Source organism: Carettochelys insculpta, chromosome 2 (genome assembly GCF_033958435.1).
Source record: "Carettochelys insculpta isolate YL-2023 chromosome 2, ASM3395843v1, whole genome shotgun sequence".
NCBI lineage: Eukaryota > Metazoa > Chordata > Testudines > Carettochelyidae > Carettochelys > Carettochelys insculpta.
Window position 1 is genome coordinate 266,008,580 of NC_134138.1, and position 17,508 is coordinate 266,026,087.

Consider the following 17,508-nt stretch of genomic DNA (forward strand, 5'->3'; position numbering starts at 1 on the left):
GCTATTAAAGAAGCCTGGTCTATTTCATTTATCACACTTGAATTATTGAGACTCAAGCCTCAGAACAGTTAACTTCAGCAGCAACATAGTTACCTATACCTTAGCTGACTGTTTTAGCAGAACCATCAATAACCACTGAATGAACTGTAAGGGCAGAGGCAGCCATCCAGTTTAAAAAAAGTGCACTAGTTAAATAGTCTTTCAATGTCACTCTTTCTGTCCCGGACTCTGGGCTTGCGGCCAAACAATTCAAACTCCACTGTTCTAGATTTCCAAACTTAAATGAGTTCTGTTGTACTTAGAGACACTTCACTCAACACTTAGTACATGCCCTGAAGAACCGAAACAAAGGATTTCATTTATTTTTTCCCCCTTATTCAACATGTCAAGGGCGTGACAAACAAAGAAACAAAGAAACCCTAAATTCATCTTCTGCGACATGCCAGAGATTACTTTGCTTTGGATAGCTATGCAAAACCAGGTGACCTAGGGCAATGACAATCTCAGCCTTCGATGGAGGTTGCGCAATCAGAAATGAAAGGGGCAGAATATAAGGAGAAACTCAAGTCACAGAAAAATTTTGTGAGGAGAGAGAGAGTAAGAATAGACCCATATCTCCCTTTACAGTACAGCTGTGACAGCTGGTCATGTTACATCGTAATGGAATTTGCATCAAACATGTAACAGTGACTCAACACATGGATGGTCCCTCCCTCTTAAAAAGATGTGCACCGATGTGACTGTCTCCATGGCGTTTGCACTGAGCAGAGGTTTTATCCACCATGGTAACAAGGCAGCAAAACACTAATCAGACATTAAAAATGCAGTTATTAACAGCGTCATCTTCCCTTTCTTGTCCAGCCATAGCCACAAATGCAGTAGCACAAATACTTCCTTGGAGCTGCACATCTGACTTTAGCAATGCTTTTGTCTCTCCAGGGGTTTTAAGCTAGGTCATGCTTCCAGCCAGCAAGCACTACTGCCATTGAGCCTGCTCACTTCATCCACTTGAAGAACCACATGTCTGAAAACATGAAGCCAAATTGCACTGTTTTTTGTCCCGTAGACTGCCCTCACATAAGCGGTCTCCCGCATCCACCAAAGAGAAACTCTATTATTATTTAAGCTGGTTGTGAACAGCTGCATGCAGGCTAACATGCGTGCAAAGCGCCTCACAAATTCCAATCCAAAGAACAGTTCTAAGCCCCTGGAAAAGGAGGGTCTGCAATGCAAACATCAACAAACCCTTTACTACAGCAGCACTGTGTGTGTTTCATAAGCTTATAAAGAAAAAATGTATATAGATTACCCTATCAGGTGACATTGTTTTCAGTACAATATGCCAAACGATGGTTTTTTGGGGGGTTTTGTTTTGTTTTAAAACAGCCTAGCGCATTTTTACTTGTCCAGTCTGGACAGACAGGAAACCCTTCCTTTTCACAGTAGGTCTCATTCTAACACAGGCCCAGCCATTTCCCAAATTTTCATTTAAGATTTGACTTAAAATATAATATTTGTCTTTCAATAGTTCAACCAGTGTCTGGATTTAAAAACCAAAGAGATTTTCTGTTGCAACTCTCCAATTCACCTACTGGCGAGCAGGGAATACTTAGAAAAAGATGGCCACCTCTGGACTATGCAACAGTTAATTGCTGTTGGTATTACAGCAAACTGATAAGAATTTGCATGCTCTGTGGCATCCCACGTTCGCAGTTAGAAGAGGGAAATGACTTACAAAAATGTATCAATCACATAAGCCCATGAGCAAGTCTGCACTTACATTTTGGTAAGATTTTTCTGAAACTCCATAAAAGTCTCCAACAGCTGATGATCTCTAGAAAGTTTACAGTGTGGGGAGCTTTGACCAGCACTGCCAGTATTAAAATTGGGATTAGACAAAATATATTCAACTTCCACCAGAAATAACTAAAACACTGGTATAAAGTGACTTGTGCTATCTTCTTCCAGTCCTACGGTCAGTTTTCATTTCAAAATGCCACCTTCTTCTACGTACTTCCATTGTAGTCAGACCTATTTGCCTGAACAAAGCAAGCAAGATTTGACCCTAATTGTTAGACAAATAAATTCGTTGTTGGAACTTTTTCCTCATCTTGTTTCTACATTTATATGACACATTGATAACCAACATGGGTCTCATACTAATACCACACAAACTACTTTTTAAATATTTTATATTAAAAATGGATCGAGTTTCTCAGCAGCCTCTAAAATTTCATACATTTTAATCCAGTCCCCACCTCAAAGTAAGTTACCAACAAGAGACATGCAGATACTATCAATGATAAGGCGTTATATCAAAGTTTGTGTCCTGGATGTTCAAGTTCAGAAGATTTTGGCTTTACCATTTTAAGGGTGCAAAGTTGAACATATTTTAAGATGCTAAATTTTGGATTAAACACAGACTAAAATTTAAGTCTACTTTGAAACCACAGAGAAACACCAGGGTCAACATTTTAATAAATAAAAGCGTTCTCTTTGAATATAAAAAATTTCCTTGGACACATATAAAGTCTTATAATCTTAGCTTGTCTGATTTAACTAAGCTATGCTTGTGTGTCTGTGGATGTTGCTGATAAATAAGACGACCAAGCCCACTTACCCATTTCAGGGGAAAGGTCCACATCTCCCTTTGCTGGGTGCTGTGCATGATTTCCAAATGGATTCCTTATGCTGCTGTCTTTCCGTTGTGGTCCAGGTACACGAACTGGACCTCGAGTGAAACGGGGATAGAATTTTTTAGGAAATGGCTTTTCAGGTGCCAGCCCCTTGATGGGCACATTCTTGAAAGATTGGGTCTCTTCGCTGAAGTTGAAATAAACAAACAGCAGAAGTGTCCAGGTCACAGATGTGAAAAGGCACCCATAGCAGAAATAGCGAAGCATGACACTTCCCATTGTAGACCTAGCATTGTTGATGGACCATTCTCAATTCCCTGAAAGAGATTCGGGGAAAACAAAAAAAAAAAAGGAGGAGTTGAGGCTCCATCTCTTAAGACTTTTCTGCAGACTTGTATATTAATAACTAAATTCTAAATGTCCTGCCTCTCGTCGATCTACTCTACATAACTTCAGCAATGCAGATAGCAATTTGCTCACCTTGGTAACAATTTTTCTAATTTGTCAACCTTAGTTACTATTTTTGGTTTCCTGTGCCTTAAATTTTAGAGTTTGTTCTGGTATGGCTATGATCTGAAGAAGTGGGTCTGTTCCACGAAAGCTCATCACCTAATAAATTATTTGTTAGTCTTTAAAGTGCTACTGGACTGCTTTTTTTGTTTTGACAGTGTAGCACAGACTGAGAACCATGCTGCCATAATATTTCAGTCCATCGTTACTAAAGGACATAGGTATATGAATGTTCAAAGGACCTTCAACGTGCAATTAACTCCATTATCTTCCAGAAGACGTATATGCCGTAAAACCAAGACAAACAAGACATAAAAATAATAAACCTTTTTCTCTCCACATACAACATTCATAGTAAACAGTTATAACACCCTGCAGTCAAGAATCTCAAAAGACTTCAAGTATTAAGACTTAACTTCCTGTGCAGCTGGCAGGAGGTATTATTTAACATTCGCATTGTTGCAGCGCCTAGGGATTCCAGCCACAGACCAGAACACCTCACTGTACATACAATCACATAAGCAAACACTGCGTGATTAGCTCACTATTAATTTTGCCAATAGGGAAATCACACCAAAGATTTAACAATGACTAGCTGCTTGAAATCTAACCACTTACAGGTACAAATGCTAAAAGTAATTTCTAACACCATTTTGGAGATTAAACAATATTTGATTATAAAACGAAATTTATTCCCTCACTCCAAAGATCCCAGCAACTGCCCACTACAAGCTGCACCTCCCTGGTCTGTCATGGTCAGGATCTTACCAAGCCAAAACAAGAGAACTTACTGGGCCAGCTGATGCCCCTGTCATCAGCCCCCGAGTCCTGGCCCCAGGCTCTGGCCTCACACTGGACGATGGGTGTTGACAGACTAGAGAGTGCTGATTTTACGAGGTGCAACCTGTACTCAGAATGAGATCTGAATCAGCCATCTAAATATTACACGAATGTAATAGTCTGAGACAATGATAATGCACAAGCCACCGAACAGCTGAGCATTTGCCATTTCCCACAGCAACAACAGAGACAGCTCCAGGTAACGCTGAATTAACGGGTAAGCCTTTAATCTTTTTAGCAACTCCACAAACAGAGAGACTACATTTCACAACATTTTGTCTTACAGTAAGGGACGATTAGATGATCTTTAACTAGTTCTTGCTTAAATGCCAACATTCTTTTGGATTAGCCTCAAATACTTAGTAATCATTCTCCACCATTAAATGTTTAATAACTGTGCCCTGAGGTCCTGTCAGAGGTCAACCTGACCTCATATTTTTGAAACAGATGTCAGATTTATTTGAGAAAAAAATCTTAAACGCAGCTTTCAGGTTCTCTGTGCAGAGCTTTCTTTTGAACACCACCACCGCCAATTTCCCTGTTCCTCTTTAAGTGAAGAAACAAGACAGATCTTTGAGTAGCAACAGAGAGGTAGCTGTGGTAGTCTGTATTATAACAAAAAACAGCAGTCATGTAGCACTTTTAAAACTAGCAAAATGATTCATTAGGTGATGAACTTTCGTGGGACAGACCCACTTCTTCACATCTAAAAGCTCACCACCTAATAAATGGTGGTTAATCTTTAAAAAGTGCTATATCAAGACAGATCTTTGTGCATTCTCAGCTGTTAATCAATGTATTAGTAAAAAGTTACCAAGACTAATACTGTAGTTTTCTGTGGGAGAACTGGTGTCTTTGCAAGCTCTTCTATGGTGTCCCAGCTATTATTTTTAAAAAGAATGTCACTATTTCCTTGGTTTTATCCAAGCAGCTACTTTTCTCCCTTTGATGTTCTAAATTTGTTACTAATTTCCTATGTCCTAGGCTGTGTCTACACAGGCACAAATCTTCGAAATAGCCATATTTTGAAGATTACTAATAAGGCGCTGAATTGAATATGCAGCACCTCATTAGCATTAGGACGCTTCCGGCCACGGTGCTTCAAAAGCACCGCTTTCGAAAGCGTGCAGCTCAGTGGGCCTACACGGGTCTCCTTTTTGAAAGGACCCCGCACCTTTTGAAATCCCGGGATAGGGGGATTTTGAGAGGTGCGGGGTCCTTTCGAAAAGGAGCCCCGTGTAGTTGTGCCGAGCCGCGCACTTTCAAAAGCGGCGCTTTTGAAGCGCTGTGGCCAGAAGCATCCTAATGCTAATGAGGCGCTGAATATTCAATTCAGCGCCTCACTAGTAATCTTCAAAATATGGCTATTTCGAAGATTTGTGCCCATGTAGACACAGCTGTTAATGTTTGTGCTCAGGTGGTAGAAAATACTTTCAGAAAAGTTTTTTCCCTAGTTCCCCTCTTATCATAACCATGGCTTTTTCCAACCAAACAATGTTAACAGCACATTAAACAGGAATCATGGGAGAAAAAAATAACGCTACTTCCCCAACTCACTCATGACACCAAAATAGAAATGTCACTCACAACAGGTTGTGGCTTGTTGCATTGTTTTGGTTTCTTAGGACTGAGGTTCACTTCTCCAAGCTTTACCCAACAGGATCTTATTAACAATGTTGACAATATACATTAACCTCATTAGGGCTCATTAGAATAAAAAGTTATTCGCACCTCTGACAACTATTATTTTGGGTTGCTGGAAGATTCCACAAAACTTCACTTTATACTGAGTTCACATTTTGAAGGTTTTCCTTGCAGCACAAAGCTTAGATACACATTTAAAAAAAACCAACCAACACAGGATCTCATGACTATCTGAAGAGGGGCTGAGCACCTGCAGCTCCCAGTGAAGCCAATGACAGCTGCAGGTACCCATTTTCCTACCCCTGACATAGATTATATGTACCACTCTTAATAGTACTTTCCATATTTTTTCACTCAGATGCTCTCAAAGCCCTCTGCAGATATCAATCAATCCAGAATCACAAAAGATAGGGAAACAGGCATGGAGAGATTTGTTGCCTGATTTTTAGACTTGCTGCGTAAATGTAAGTCCCTCAGAAGTGCTATCCTTCTTGAGGTCCATGAACATTGCAGACACTCAACTTCTTTAAACCTAGATCATAAATGCCTTGCATCAGGTCACACAACTCTCTGGGAAGAGCCAAGAGCAGAACCCAAATTTCCCACGGCTGTAGCTAATGCTATTACCACAAAACTATCACTCTACGAGATAGTGGCCATATCCCACTAAGACAACTTTAAACCCCTCAGTCTGTTTTGCATGAATACCACCACAAACATTCATCAAGCTTAAACTATCCAGGCTTTTACATAGGCTGTTCTACCATTGTAAATGGTTCACTTAGAAGCAGCATTTTCTGCGCTTTGGACTTGAAACAAATCTCAAGATACCTTTCTGTGCAGTGCAGCTCTCTAGCTTCCCACACTATATAAAGTAATGTCAACCCAAGAATGTCATGTTGAATCTGAAGTCATCCAAAAATTTAATTTAATAGTTGCGGTAATAATAAAGCTTCAGTTGGGACTTGTGCACTGGGGCTGTCGTGTCCAATAAGCTTTCTGTTCTGCACATGCAGCAATCTGGACACTGCCTTGTAGAGAAATGCAGCTCCTTAGAGCTGCAGGCAGAGTGCCCTCCAACTGCTCTGCGCACGCACCCTACCACTTGGTGGGACAAGCACGTGGCAGCAGAGGCAGCTCCTACTGAGGCTTGCAACACTGTTCCAGCCCCAGGTACAGACTGGTGTGGCGCCAGCAGTTTGCATGTGGGGTAGTGCTTGGCTCTGGAGGGTAGCGGTGACTGGCAGGAGATGAGGGGGAGGATGTGGCGATTGTTCAATCTCTTTTGGACACCACTGCACTAGGGTAAATAAATTACTGGCAGACTTTTTTGGTGAAATGTTTTTCTCCAACTAATTCCGGTTGCTTATTTCCAAGTACTACTTTATGGAAAACTCTGATTTTCATCTCTCACCTTTCAAAGCGTCCCACGTCTTTGCCAACAAAATGCGTGGTTTCCTCACTAGAAGAGAACACTAGTAAATATCGCTCCTCTTGAATGAGAAACTACATACTGCATGGACCCTTCATGTTCACACAGATCCAAGTAACTAGAATTTAGATGCAAAAAGCATCAACAAATATTTGGAAGGAAAATGAATTCATAAGCAGCAGGGGTTTGGGTAAGCTATGTAACAGAACATTCTAGTCCCATTTTAAGCATAATTAATTGTGCAACCTTGCATCAAAGTAGATTAACATAATAACCAAATTCATGATTAGACAATGCAAACACTTATGGATGGAAACATCAGCTTGTAAAAATTATCCTAAAATGATCACACTGAACAAATAAATTGGTGCTCACTCTTTAGATAGGTTGTTATGCTGCACAGTCCTCCTTTGATAAACAGTAATATTCTAGGATCAAAGTCCCCAGTACCCTATATCTATGGGCTGCTCTTATCCAGTCCTTTTTCTAACAAATGGACCATACCATAAGGTTGCTTCTCTCAGCTACAAAGTGAACCTCTCTTATCTGGCACCCTCAGGATCTGACTGGTGCTGGATGAGAGAATTTGCCAGATGATGGGAGGTCAATATTTTCTAGCACATTACCAACACTTCCACTGGTTACTGGGCTCTTAGAAGACATTTAGGGGTAATTTACAGCTACGTAACAGCATAGAACACTGAAAGCCAGGACTGGTAGCTCTAAACAATCTTTATGGGAATGCAGGAAACTTGGCCACACCCATGATAAGTGGTCATCCAGCTAACTAAAAATCTCATGGTGGATGATGGAGTTTGCCAGATGAGAGAGTACGGAATTAGAGAGGTTCAACCTCTACTTCAAGCCATCAAGAGCATAAAACATACAGCAGTCCATTCACAATATCTTGATTATTTCTTCTTCCTTTAAAATCCTAATGGAGATTAGCTTCCTTTCAATAGCAGAGCCAGCTCTTGGACAAGCCATAAAGTTCACATGCTATCTTCCAATAACATAGGCGGCAAGTTATATGAGCCCATGGTGCCCCAGCAACGGGAATATTCCTGGTCCAGGGCTGAGCACCAGCAAAACTGTTGCCATCTGTGTCCTCTGGCCTCTCTGCTGCCCCATGAATCCCCCAGCCCTGCCCGGGCAATTTAAAATGCCCCAGGGGCCACTACCTTTGACGGCACAGCAGGGCTATAACAGTTTCCGGGAACTGGCTTCCAGCAGCTGCCACATGCTGCTCCAGACACTGGAGCAGTGCATGGCAGACACCCCACACCCAGCCCCCAACTGCAACCCCATCATGGGAGCAATCAGCAGGAAGGTGCTCTAGCCCTGCTGCACTGCCAGGAATAGCGGTGTCAAGGGCCCCAAGCCCTTTTAAGTTTCCCGGGAGTGACCAGCAAGATCAGTGGATGTTGGGGGTAAGGGGGAGAGCACATGGGGGTCACCACTGCCAGAGTGGAATGCACCATGTGTGGCAACCCCCACTTCCTTGTGCATCCCACTCCCTCCAGAACCTGCACTCTCCCCCGCACCCCTCTTCCTGTTTCTAAACTATCCCAGAGCCTGCATACAGGCCACTCCATGGCCTAGGCCAGACCCAACACCCAAACTCCATCTGAGAGCCTGCGCTCCTGACCCCCACCTGCACCCACATTCCGTCCTAGCTTCTGCACCCCAATACTCCGACCCCTTCCCAGAGCCTGCATCCAACTCCCCCCAGAGCCCACCCCTCCTGCACCAAAACTTGCTCCCAGAGCATGCACCCTGTCTGCACCCTAACCCCCCGCTCCAGCCCAGAGCCTGCACCCAGCACCCAAACTCCCATCCAGACCCCAAATTTCTACAAATCTGATGCCACTACCCAAGAAAAATGTAGGAATTTAAGAAAAACAAGACATGTAGGTCATGATAGCTGTCCTGGAACTTTCCCTCTCTCTCCTCTTTTGTACACAGCATTAAGTATTGTAAGATTAAACACACAATATGTAAACATACAGAAGAGACAGCAAGGTCAACCACATGGAAACAAGGGGCCCAAAATACACTTTAAATATTTAAAGTCTATCTTGCTGTACCTTTGCAAATTATACCTATGAAGCCTGCTAACACAACCACAGAAGAAAATTAGATACGTATAAAACAGTTGGATAATTTTAAACAGACACATACTGCATAATGAACTGAACAAATGAGACTCACCTTTCTCATCAGAGCCTGCACCGGAGAAGCAACGCAAGGTTATGAGGTGAAAATACATTTACTGCAGTTACAAACAAATCCAGCTGGTGTCTTCATTCTCAGGGAACAATAAAGCACTGAGCCTAAAACTTAACACTTTCCTACTGAGTGCCAGTCGCAAGTTCTAACTGAGAACTGTGTAACAAATACGAGTCTCTCTGGGACAGGCTAAATTGGATGAAATCTTAGGAAACAAAAGCAGCAAAACTACTGCTGAACTGGCTGCATATCCAGCCCAGAGAGCACTTAGTTTAAAAAAAAAACCTGATGCATGAACTGTATGTTTGGCAATATCAGCAGTCACAAGACCTTGCAGTGCAGATCACCACAGAAGAGTAAATACTAGCTATGCATGGCACCAACTAGGACATCCATCTCCACAGTCTGTGGGATTGTTAGGAACAGGGCCATCCCAAGGGCAGCACAGGGCTACCCCACCAGGCCCTTCCCCAGAAGGACACTACCCAGGAGATCACTGAGCCTGGCAGTCAGCATCCAGGGTTGCCTCCCCTCATTCACCATGTGGGCAGCAGGAGTTACAGCAGCACTCTGTTCCATCTTGCCACCCTCCCAGCCAGCTGCACCATCTCTATGCAGCAGCAGGAAGTGCAGCACTCTGGCACCAAGGCGCTCTGCTTCTGGCCACTGAGAAGTGGGGAGCAATGGGCTGGGGGAGGGGGTGGAGTGCAGCAGGCTGCTGAGCTCCTGCTGCCAGTGTAGTGAGTGGCGGGGGGGGGGGGAGGGCAATCCCTACTGCTGTGGCACCAGGCCCCATCATCTCCCAGTCCCTCCCATCATTCTATGAATGGAACAGCTGTGAGTAGGAACCAGGGTAGTTAAGATGCAACAAGAATTTGCATTCTTATCGCTCCTTTGCTTCTTAATCTTTAAATTGTAATTTTATTCATCCTTCAGTTTGGGGGCTTGTCTTGGGTTTATTTTTTTTGTTTTTTAAAATCAAAGAACTGTTGTATGGATCTTCTTTCCCCCTCTAGTGCAAGAGAAGGAGAAAAGATGTTTTCCAATTATAAATAAAAATCTTGAGATTTCTTGTGAACATCCCTTTTGCCAAAATAGTTGGGGAATAAGTGCTAGAACTTGGCAGCAAAGCAAACATCACTGAGCAAAAATGCTTTTGATTGGGCTAATGAATTATAAGCCAATAGATACTGAACACAATGAATTTTGCTTAGGAACTGTGAAAACGTGACCCCTTCAAAGTTCCATTCGGCAATGAGCTTAACGAGGGTGGAGAAGTCCACTTGTGTAGAACTGTTTGAAAGGAGTAGAGCCTTAGCTGTGTTGGGGGAAACAAATATAAAACACCCATGGGCTGAGACAAAGAATTGGTAAGAGTACTTCCTTTTATAAGAATCAAAGCTAAAAAGAAGGCTACTCTGATATACTTTATAAGCTCTGTAGTTAGAGAACAACAACAGCTTCCCTCCTGCAAACTTGCTAAAGAGGTGAGACTGGATCATGAAAACAATGTGCTGGTAAACTTCTGCTTTTCTGTCTTTTTTTAAAAAAGGACATCCATGAAGAGGTAAGGTTATTTTTAGGGTTTTTTTTTTTTAAACTGTTTTCTCTTTTCATTTTAATATCTGGGAGATTCCATACACCTAAACACGTTAAAAACTAATTTGCAAAGTTAAGCAGTTGTATGTCAGGAATGCCGGAATCAAGGCTGCATAGAGAACCTCTGCCTAACCTCCACTCCCAATTTCAGCACAACACAACTGTACAGTCTATCTCCACAACTGAATTTGTTTAACCTGGAAGCACATGCATGTTTTACTGATATGCTTTGAAAGGCTGTTGAAAAAGATGACAGACCGCTCCCTGTGCTTTTACTGTAAAGGCAGCGGCTCCAGTTCAGATTTATGAGCAAGTGCAACTGCACTAAAAAAGAACTTGTTTATGCCAAGTATGAGTCTGACATGTTAAATCATGACTTGGACACGATATTATGAGACAGTGATGTGATGGGTTGAATCACAGAAGTCCCTTTGGGGTGGTCCCCCAGTTTGCTGCTCATGCCACTGACACCCACCTTTCTGCTCTCTTTGGCTCCCCACCACCCAGTCCTGCTGGACAACAGCCTCTTGTCTCCCCCAGACAAACCACAAAGGTGGAGTGACAGCTGCTCCGCAGAACACCACAGATGGAAAAGGCCCAACTATAAAGGCTCAACACTCAGGAAGCCAACCCAAAATGTGACCAAAACCTCAAATAAATCAGTCTTACTCAGTGTAAAAGTTTTGCACAGTGAAATCTCACGAGATCCACCCTCTTTCTCAATAAAAACAAAAGATGCACAGTGGCTGCTCCCACCTCGGGTAACAAACATTTACACTGAGCTTAATAAAAATGCTTTATCATCAAGTATAAAAAGTGGGATTTAAGTGGTGCCAAGTGAAAACGGACTGATCACATTTAAATGAACAAAAAACACTTAGCTAGTTCTAATCCTCCAAGAAACTTGCAACATGCAAATTCCTACTTTATACAACTTTTTGTATCTCAGGTAAAAAACTGCTAGAGTTTATCTTTACTCTGGCCTAGATCTACAGCTTCTTCTAAATTATTTGTATCCTCAGAGTGAGCCAGACAGCTTCAAAGGCCAGCGGAAGATAAAGGACTGATGTCCCATTGCCTAAATAGATTTTTCCCACAGGGCGGAAGCCCTTTGTACCATACCTCTCATCCCTGTGGAAAAAATACAAGCTTCAAGATGGATTTCAGCACCAGGTGGAATGGTCTCATGTCTTTCTAGGACCAAAAATAGTTTGGGCCTACAGTACAAACACTATCATTCACAGGTTGTCAGTTTCGGAGCATCAGTAATTGCTCTCATTAGCACATTTAGAATTAAAATCAGATACACACTTCATATTTCTGATTTCACATAACAGAATATACACAAATCAGCAGACTGTAACATTGAAATTGATGTTACATGAGGTATTTTGCCTTAAGCATCGAAGTGTTATGCATATTCATAAGCAGTGGGGGAGCCCCATGACAAGCAGCTCATAGAAGCAGCCTCCCACACACTACAGCACCTTCATTAGTAATTATCTAATTCCTATTAACCTTGCTCCACTTTGACATTGTCATTTTATAGCAAGTTCTCTCCTCATACTCTCCAGAAACTGTCTCTTTAATTTAGCAAAAATCAAAATGTACAGACCTAGATTAGTTGTTGTGTACCTGCTTGCTGTCTCTCCCCTCTAAAACCATGAAGTGTTCACAATTCCAGTTCTGTTTTTCCTGGTTATTACAATTCATATCATCACAGTGCCTCCAGATCAGCTGGTACATTGACAATTCTAAAATATATCCCAGTTTCAATGTCATCTTTTTACAAGTAACATTCTAGGTCAGTGTTTCCCAAAATGTGATATGTATACCACCAGTGGCATACAACAGGATTTCAAGGGGATATACAGCAGAAAATAAATTACTAAAAATCAATAATAATCACTGGGACAACACTGGAGAGGGGGCACATCAATAAGGCCGAAGTCACAAAAGGGGTCCCTGAATGTTTTAAGTTTGAGAAACACTGCTCAAACAACACTGCATCAAAAACTCCAAATACACAAACCTGTCAGCCAGCACTTCAATGGAGCGGGCCATTTCTGTTGAAGATCTGAAAGATTGTGTTCTAATGAAAAGGGACTTTAACCACCATCTACAGAAGGAATGCTCAGAACTAACATTCATATTCAAATTTGACACATTAATACGTGGTTTGAACAGGGACAGCAATTACCTGACCCTTTATAAGGGCTCTTTCACATACTTTGTTTTATCTAACGCTTAACTTCCCCACCACACACACACACACCCGGCCCACACCCCATCCCTCTGCTCTTCCGATTTGCCAACCTTGACAACAATTCTTCTGATTTGTCCACCTTGATAAGAATTTTTGGACCTCTGTGCTTTATACACTGAGTCTGTTCTGGTATGGCTATGATCTGCAGAAGTGGGTCTGTCCCACAAAAGCTCATCACCTAATAAATTACTTTGTTAGTCTTTAAAGTGCTACATGACTGCTGCTTGATTTTGGCAGACTACAGACTGACACAGCTCTCTCTCTGTCACTGCTCTAGGTATTTTATTAAGTGTGAAGAGATGCATGTAGGGCTTTCTGGATTCAGCCCCTTGGCCCCTCTCTCAGGGGATCAGGGACACTCCATTCTGGTGAAACACCCATGATCTTTATTGATATGTTTCTCTCCACAAGTTGCCAACTATATGGAGGATCTACAAACTGTTTGGCCTATCACACACCTGGCCAGCAACATACTAGGAGGCTCCTGCCACCCTCGGAGTCAGCTCTTCCCCTCTTGGTCTCTACCTCCCCCTCCACCCACTTCCTTCCAGCCTTATAGCTCTGGCTAATGAGGCTAGCAGGTGCTGTCTATTACCAGGCAAACAGAGCCATTCACCCAGTTCCAATCCATTCCCCACCTTACTGGGGCTGTAGAGGCTGCAGTCGATTACTGACTTCTCCTGCAGTGCCTTGCCACAGTAACAAACAAGAGCCATAAACAGCTCAAAAACAAGCTTAAGAAACAGTCCAAATGTTTTACTTCATGGACATGGAACTGATGTGCATCTCTGTGATCCCACTGATTTCAGAGTTTCAGCACGGAAATGAAGACCTGAAAACACCATCCTGACCACCATGGATATAGAGGTCCTTTATACCAATATCCCACATGAAGATAAGAACATAAGAACGGCCATACTGGGTCAGACCAAAGGTCCATCCAGCCCAGTATCCTGTCTGCCGACAGTGGCCAGTGCCAGGTGCCCCAGAGGAGGCGAACCGAAGACAATAATCAAGCGATTTGTCTCCTGCCATCTGTCTCCAGCCTTTCACTAAAGGCTAGGGGCACCATAATTTACCCTTGGCTAATAGCCATTTATGGACCTAACCTCCAAAAATTTATCAAGCTCTATTTTAAACTCTGTTAGATTGCTGGCCTCACAGCCTCCTCCGGCAAGGAGTTCCACAGGTTGACTGTGCACTGTGTGAAGAAAAATTTTCTTTTATTAGTTTTGAACCTACTACCCATTAATTTCATTTGGTGTCCCCTAGTTCTTATATTATGGGAACAAGTAAATAACTTTTCTGTATTCACTTTCTCCACACCATTCATGATTTCATATACCTCTATCATATCGCCCCGCAATCGCCTCTTTTCTAGACTGAAAAGTCCCAGTCTCTCTAGCCTCTCCTCATATGGGACACTTTCCAAACCCTTAATCATTTTAGTTGCCCTTTTCTGAACTTTTTCTAACACCAGTATATCTTTTTTGAGGTGAGGAGACCACATCTGCACGCAGTACTCAAGATGTGGGTGTACCATAGTTTTATATAGGGCAAGTAAGATATTCTTAGTCGTATTTTCTATCCCTTTTTTAATAATTCCTAACATCCTATTTGCTTTACTGACTGCCGCTGCACACTGCGTGGATGTTTTCAGGGAACTATCCACTATAATTCCAAGATCCCTTTCCTGATCTGTTGTAGCTAAATTTGCCCCCATCACATCGTGTGTGTAATTGGGGTTATTTTTCCCAATGTGCATTACCTTACATTTACCCACATTAGATTTCGTTTGGCATTTTTCTGCCCAATCTCTCAGTTTGCTGAGATCTTTTTGAAGTTCTTCACAATCTGCTTTGGTTTTGACTATCCTGAACAGCTTGGTATCATCTGCAAATTTTGCCACCTCACTGCTTACCCCTTTCTCTAGATCATTGATGAACAAGTTGAACAGGATCGGTCCCAGGACTGACCCTTGGGGAACACCACTAGTTACCCCCCTCCATTATGAAAATTTACCATTTATTCCAACCCTTTGTTTCCTGTCTTTTAACCAGTTTCCAATCCATGAAAGGATCTTTCCTCCTATCCCATGACCACCTAATTTACATAAGAGCCTTGGGTGAGGGACCTTGTCAAAGGCTTTCTGGAAATCTAAGTATATTATGTCCACTGGATCCCCCCTGTCTGCATGTTTGTTAACCCCTTCAAAGAACTCTAATAGATTGGTAAGACACGACTTCCCTCTACAAAAACCATGCTGACTTTTGCCCAACAAATCACGTTCTTCTACGTGTCTGACAATTTTATTCTTTACTATTGTTTCTACTAATTTGCCCGGTACTGACATTAGACTTACTGGTCTGTAATTGCCAGGGTCTCCTCTAGAGCCCTTTTTAAATATTGGCGTTATATTAGCTATCTTCCAATCATTGGGTACCGAAGCTGATTTAAAGGATAGGTTACGAACCACCATTAATAGCTCTGCAATTTCACATTTGAGTTCTTTCAGAACCCTTGGGTGAATGCTATCTGGTCCTGGAGACTTGTTACTGTTTAGCTTATCAATTAGTTCCAAAACCTCTTCTACTGACACTTCAATCTGGAACAGTTCCTCAGATCTGTCACCTACAAGGGATAGCTCAGATTTGGGAACCTCTGCAATATCCTCAGCCGTGAAGACTGAAGCAAAGAAACCATTTAGTTTCTCTGCAATGGCATCATCTTCCTTGATTGCTCCTTTTATATCTCTATCATCCAGGGGTCCCACTGCTTTTTTAGCGGGCTTCCTGCTTCTAATGTACTTAAACATTTTACTATTGTTTTTTTAATTTATGGCTAACTGTTCCTCAAAATCTTTTTTGGCTTTTCTTATTACATTTTTACACTTAATTTGGCACTGTTTATGTTCCTTTCTATTTTCCTCACTAGGATTTGACTTCCACTTTTTAAAGGATGACTCTCTCTCACTGCTTCTTTTACATGGTTGTTAAGCCATGGTGGCTCTTTTTCAGGTCTCTTACTGTGTTTTTTAATTTGGGGTATACATTTAAATTGGGCCTCTAATATGGTGTCCATGAAAAGTTTCCACGTAGCCTGCAGGGATTTTACTTTAGTTACTCTACCTTTTAATTTCTGTTTAACTAACCTCCTCATTTTTGTATAATTCCCTTTTTTGAAATTAAATGCCAGAGTGTTGGACTGCTGCGGTGTTCTTCCCAACACAGGAATATTAAACATTATTATGGTCACTATTTCCAAGCGGTCCTGTAATAGTTACCTCTTGGACCAGATCCTGCGTTCCAGTCAGTACTAGATCGAGAATTGACTCTCCCCTTGTCGGTTCCTGTACCAGCTGCTCCACGAAGCACACCTTTAAGGCATCGAGAAATTTTCTCTCTGAATCCCATCCTGAGGTGACATGTACCCAGTCAATATGGGGATAACTGAAATCCCCTATTACTGATTTTTTTTATTTTGATAGCCTCTCTAATCTCCCTTAACAACTCAACACTACTGTCACTGTCCTGATTAGGTGGTCGATAATATATTCCTAGTGCCATAGTCCTATTAGAGGAAGGAATTGCTATCCATAATGATTCTACGGAACAATTTGACTCATTTAGGATTTTTACTTCATTTGAGTCTACATTATCTTTTACATATAGTACCACTCCACCACCCGCACGACCCGTTCCGTCTTTCCAATATATTTTATATCCTGGTATGATTGTGTCCCACTGATTGTCCTCATTCCACCAGGTTTCTGTGATGCCTATTATGTCAATCTCCTCCTTTGATGTGGAGGTACTCTAGTTCACCCATCTTATTAGACAGACTTCTAGCATTTGTGTAAAAGCACTTTAAAAAACTACCACTATCTATTTGTCTGCCCTTCACTGATGCATTGGATTTTTTTATATATGACTGTTTCTCATCTGATCTGGCCCACACTGTACCATCTTCCATCTTCTCTTTCTGACTGAGTTCTAGGGAACCTACCAATGGAGTCTCGTCTAAGAGAAGTCTCCGTCCGATCCACGTGCTCCCCGGCACCAATCGGCTTTCCCCATCTCTTTGTTCAAAAACTGCTCTACGACCTTTTTAATGTTTAATGCCAGCAGTCTGGAGCCACCTTGTTTTAGGTGGAGCCCATCATTCCTATATAGGCGCCCCCTACCCCAAAAGTGTCCCCAGTTCCTAATAAATCTAAACCCCTCCTCCCTACACCATCGTCTCATCCACGCATTGAAACTCTGAAGCTCTGCCTGTCTACCTGGCCCTGCACGTGGAACTGGAAGCATTTCTGAGAATGCCACCATAGAGGTCCTGGATTTCAGTCTCCTTCC

At 42.2% G+C, this 17,508-nt stretch overlaps 1 protein-coding gene across 1 annotated transcript in view; it reads right to left on the reverse strand.

Annotated features, from left to right (window-relative positions):
• The window catches only part of GALNT11 (polypeptide N-acetylgalactosaminyltransferase 11), an 81,484-nt gene that overhangs the window by 52,219 nt on the left and 11,757 nt on the right, over positions 1-17,508 (reverse strand). The window contains exon 2 of the mRNA XM_074986315.1: positions 2,621-2,953. Coding sequence (XP_074842416.1) covers positions 2,621-2,915 — 295 coding nt within the window. The 5' untranslated portion in view covers positions 2,916-2,953. The remainder of the gene's footprint in view (positions 1-2,620; positions 2,954-17,508) is intronic.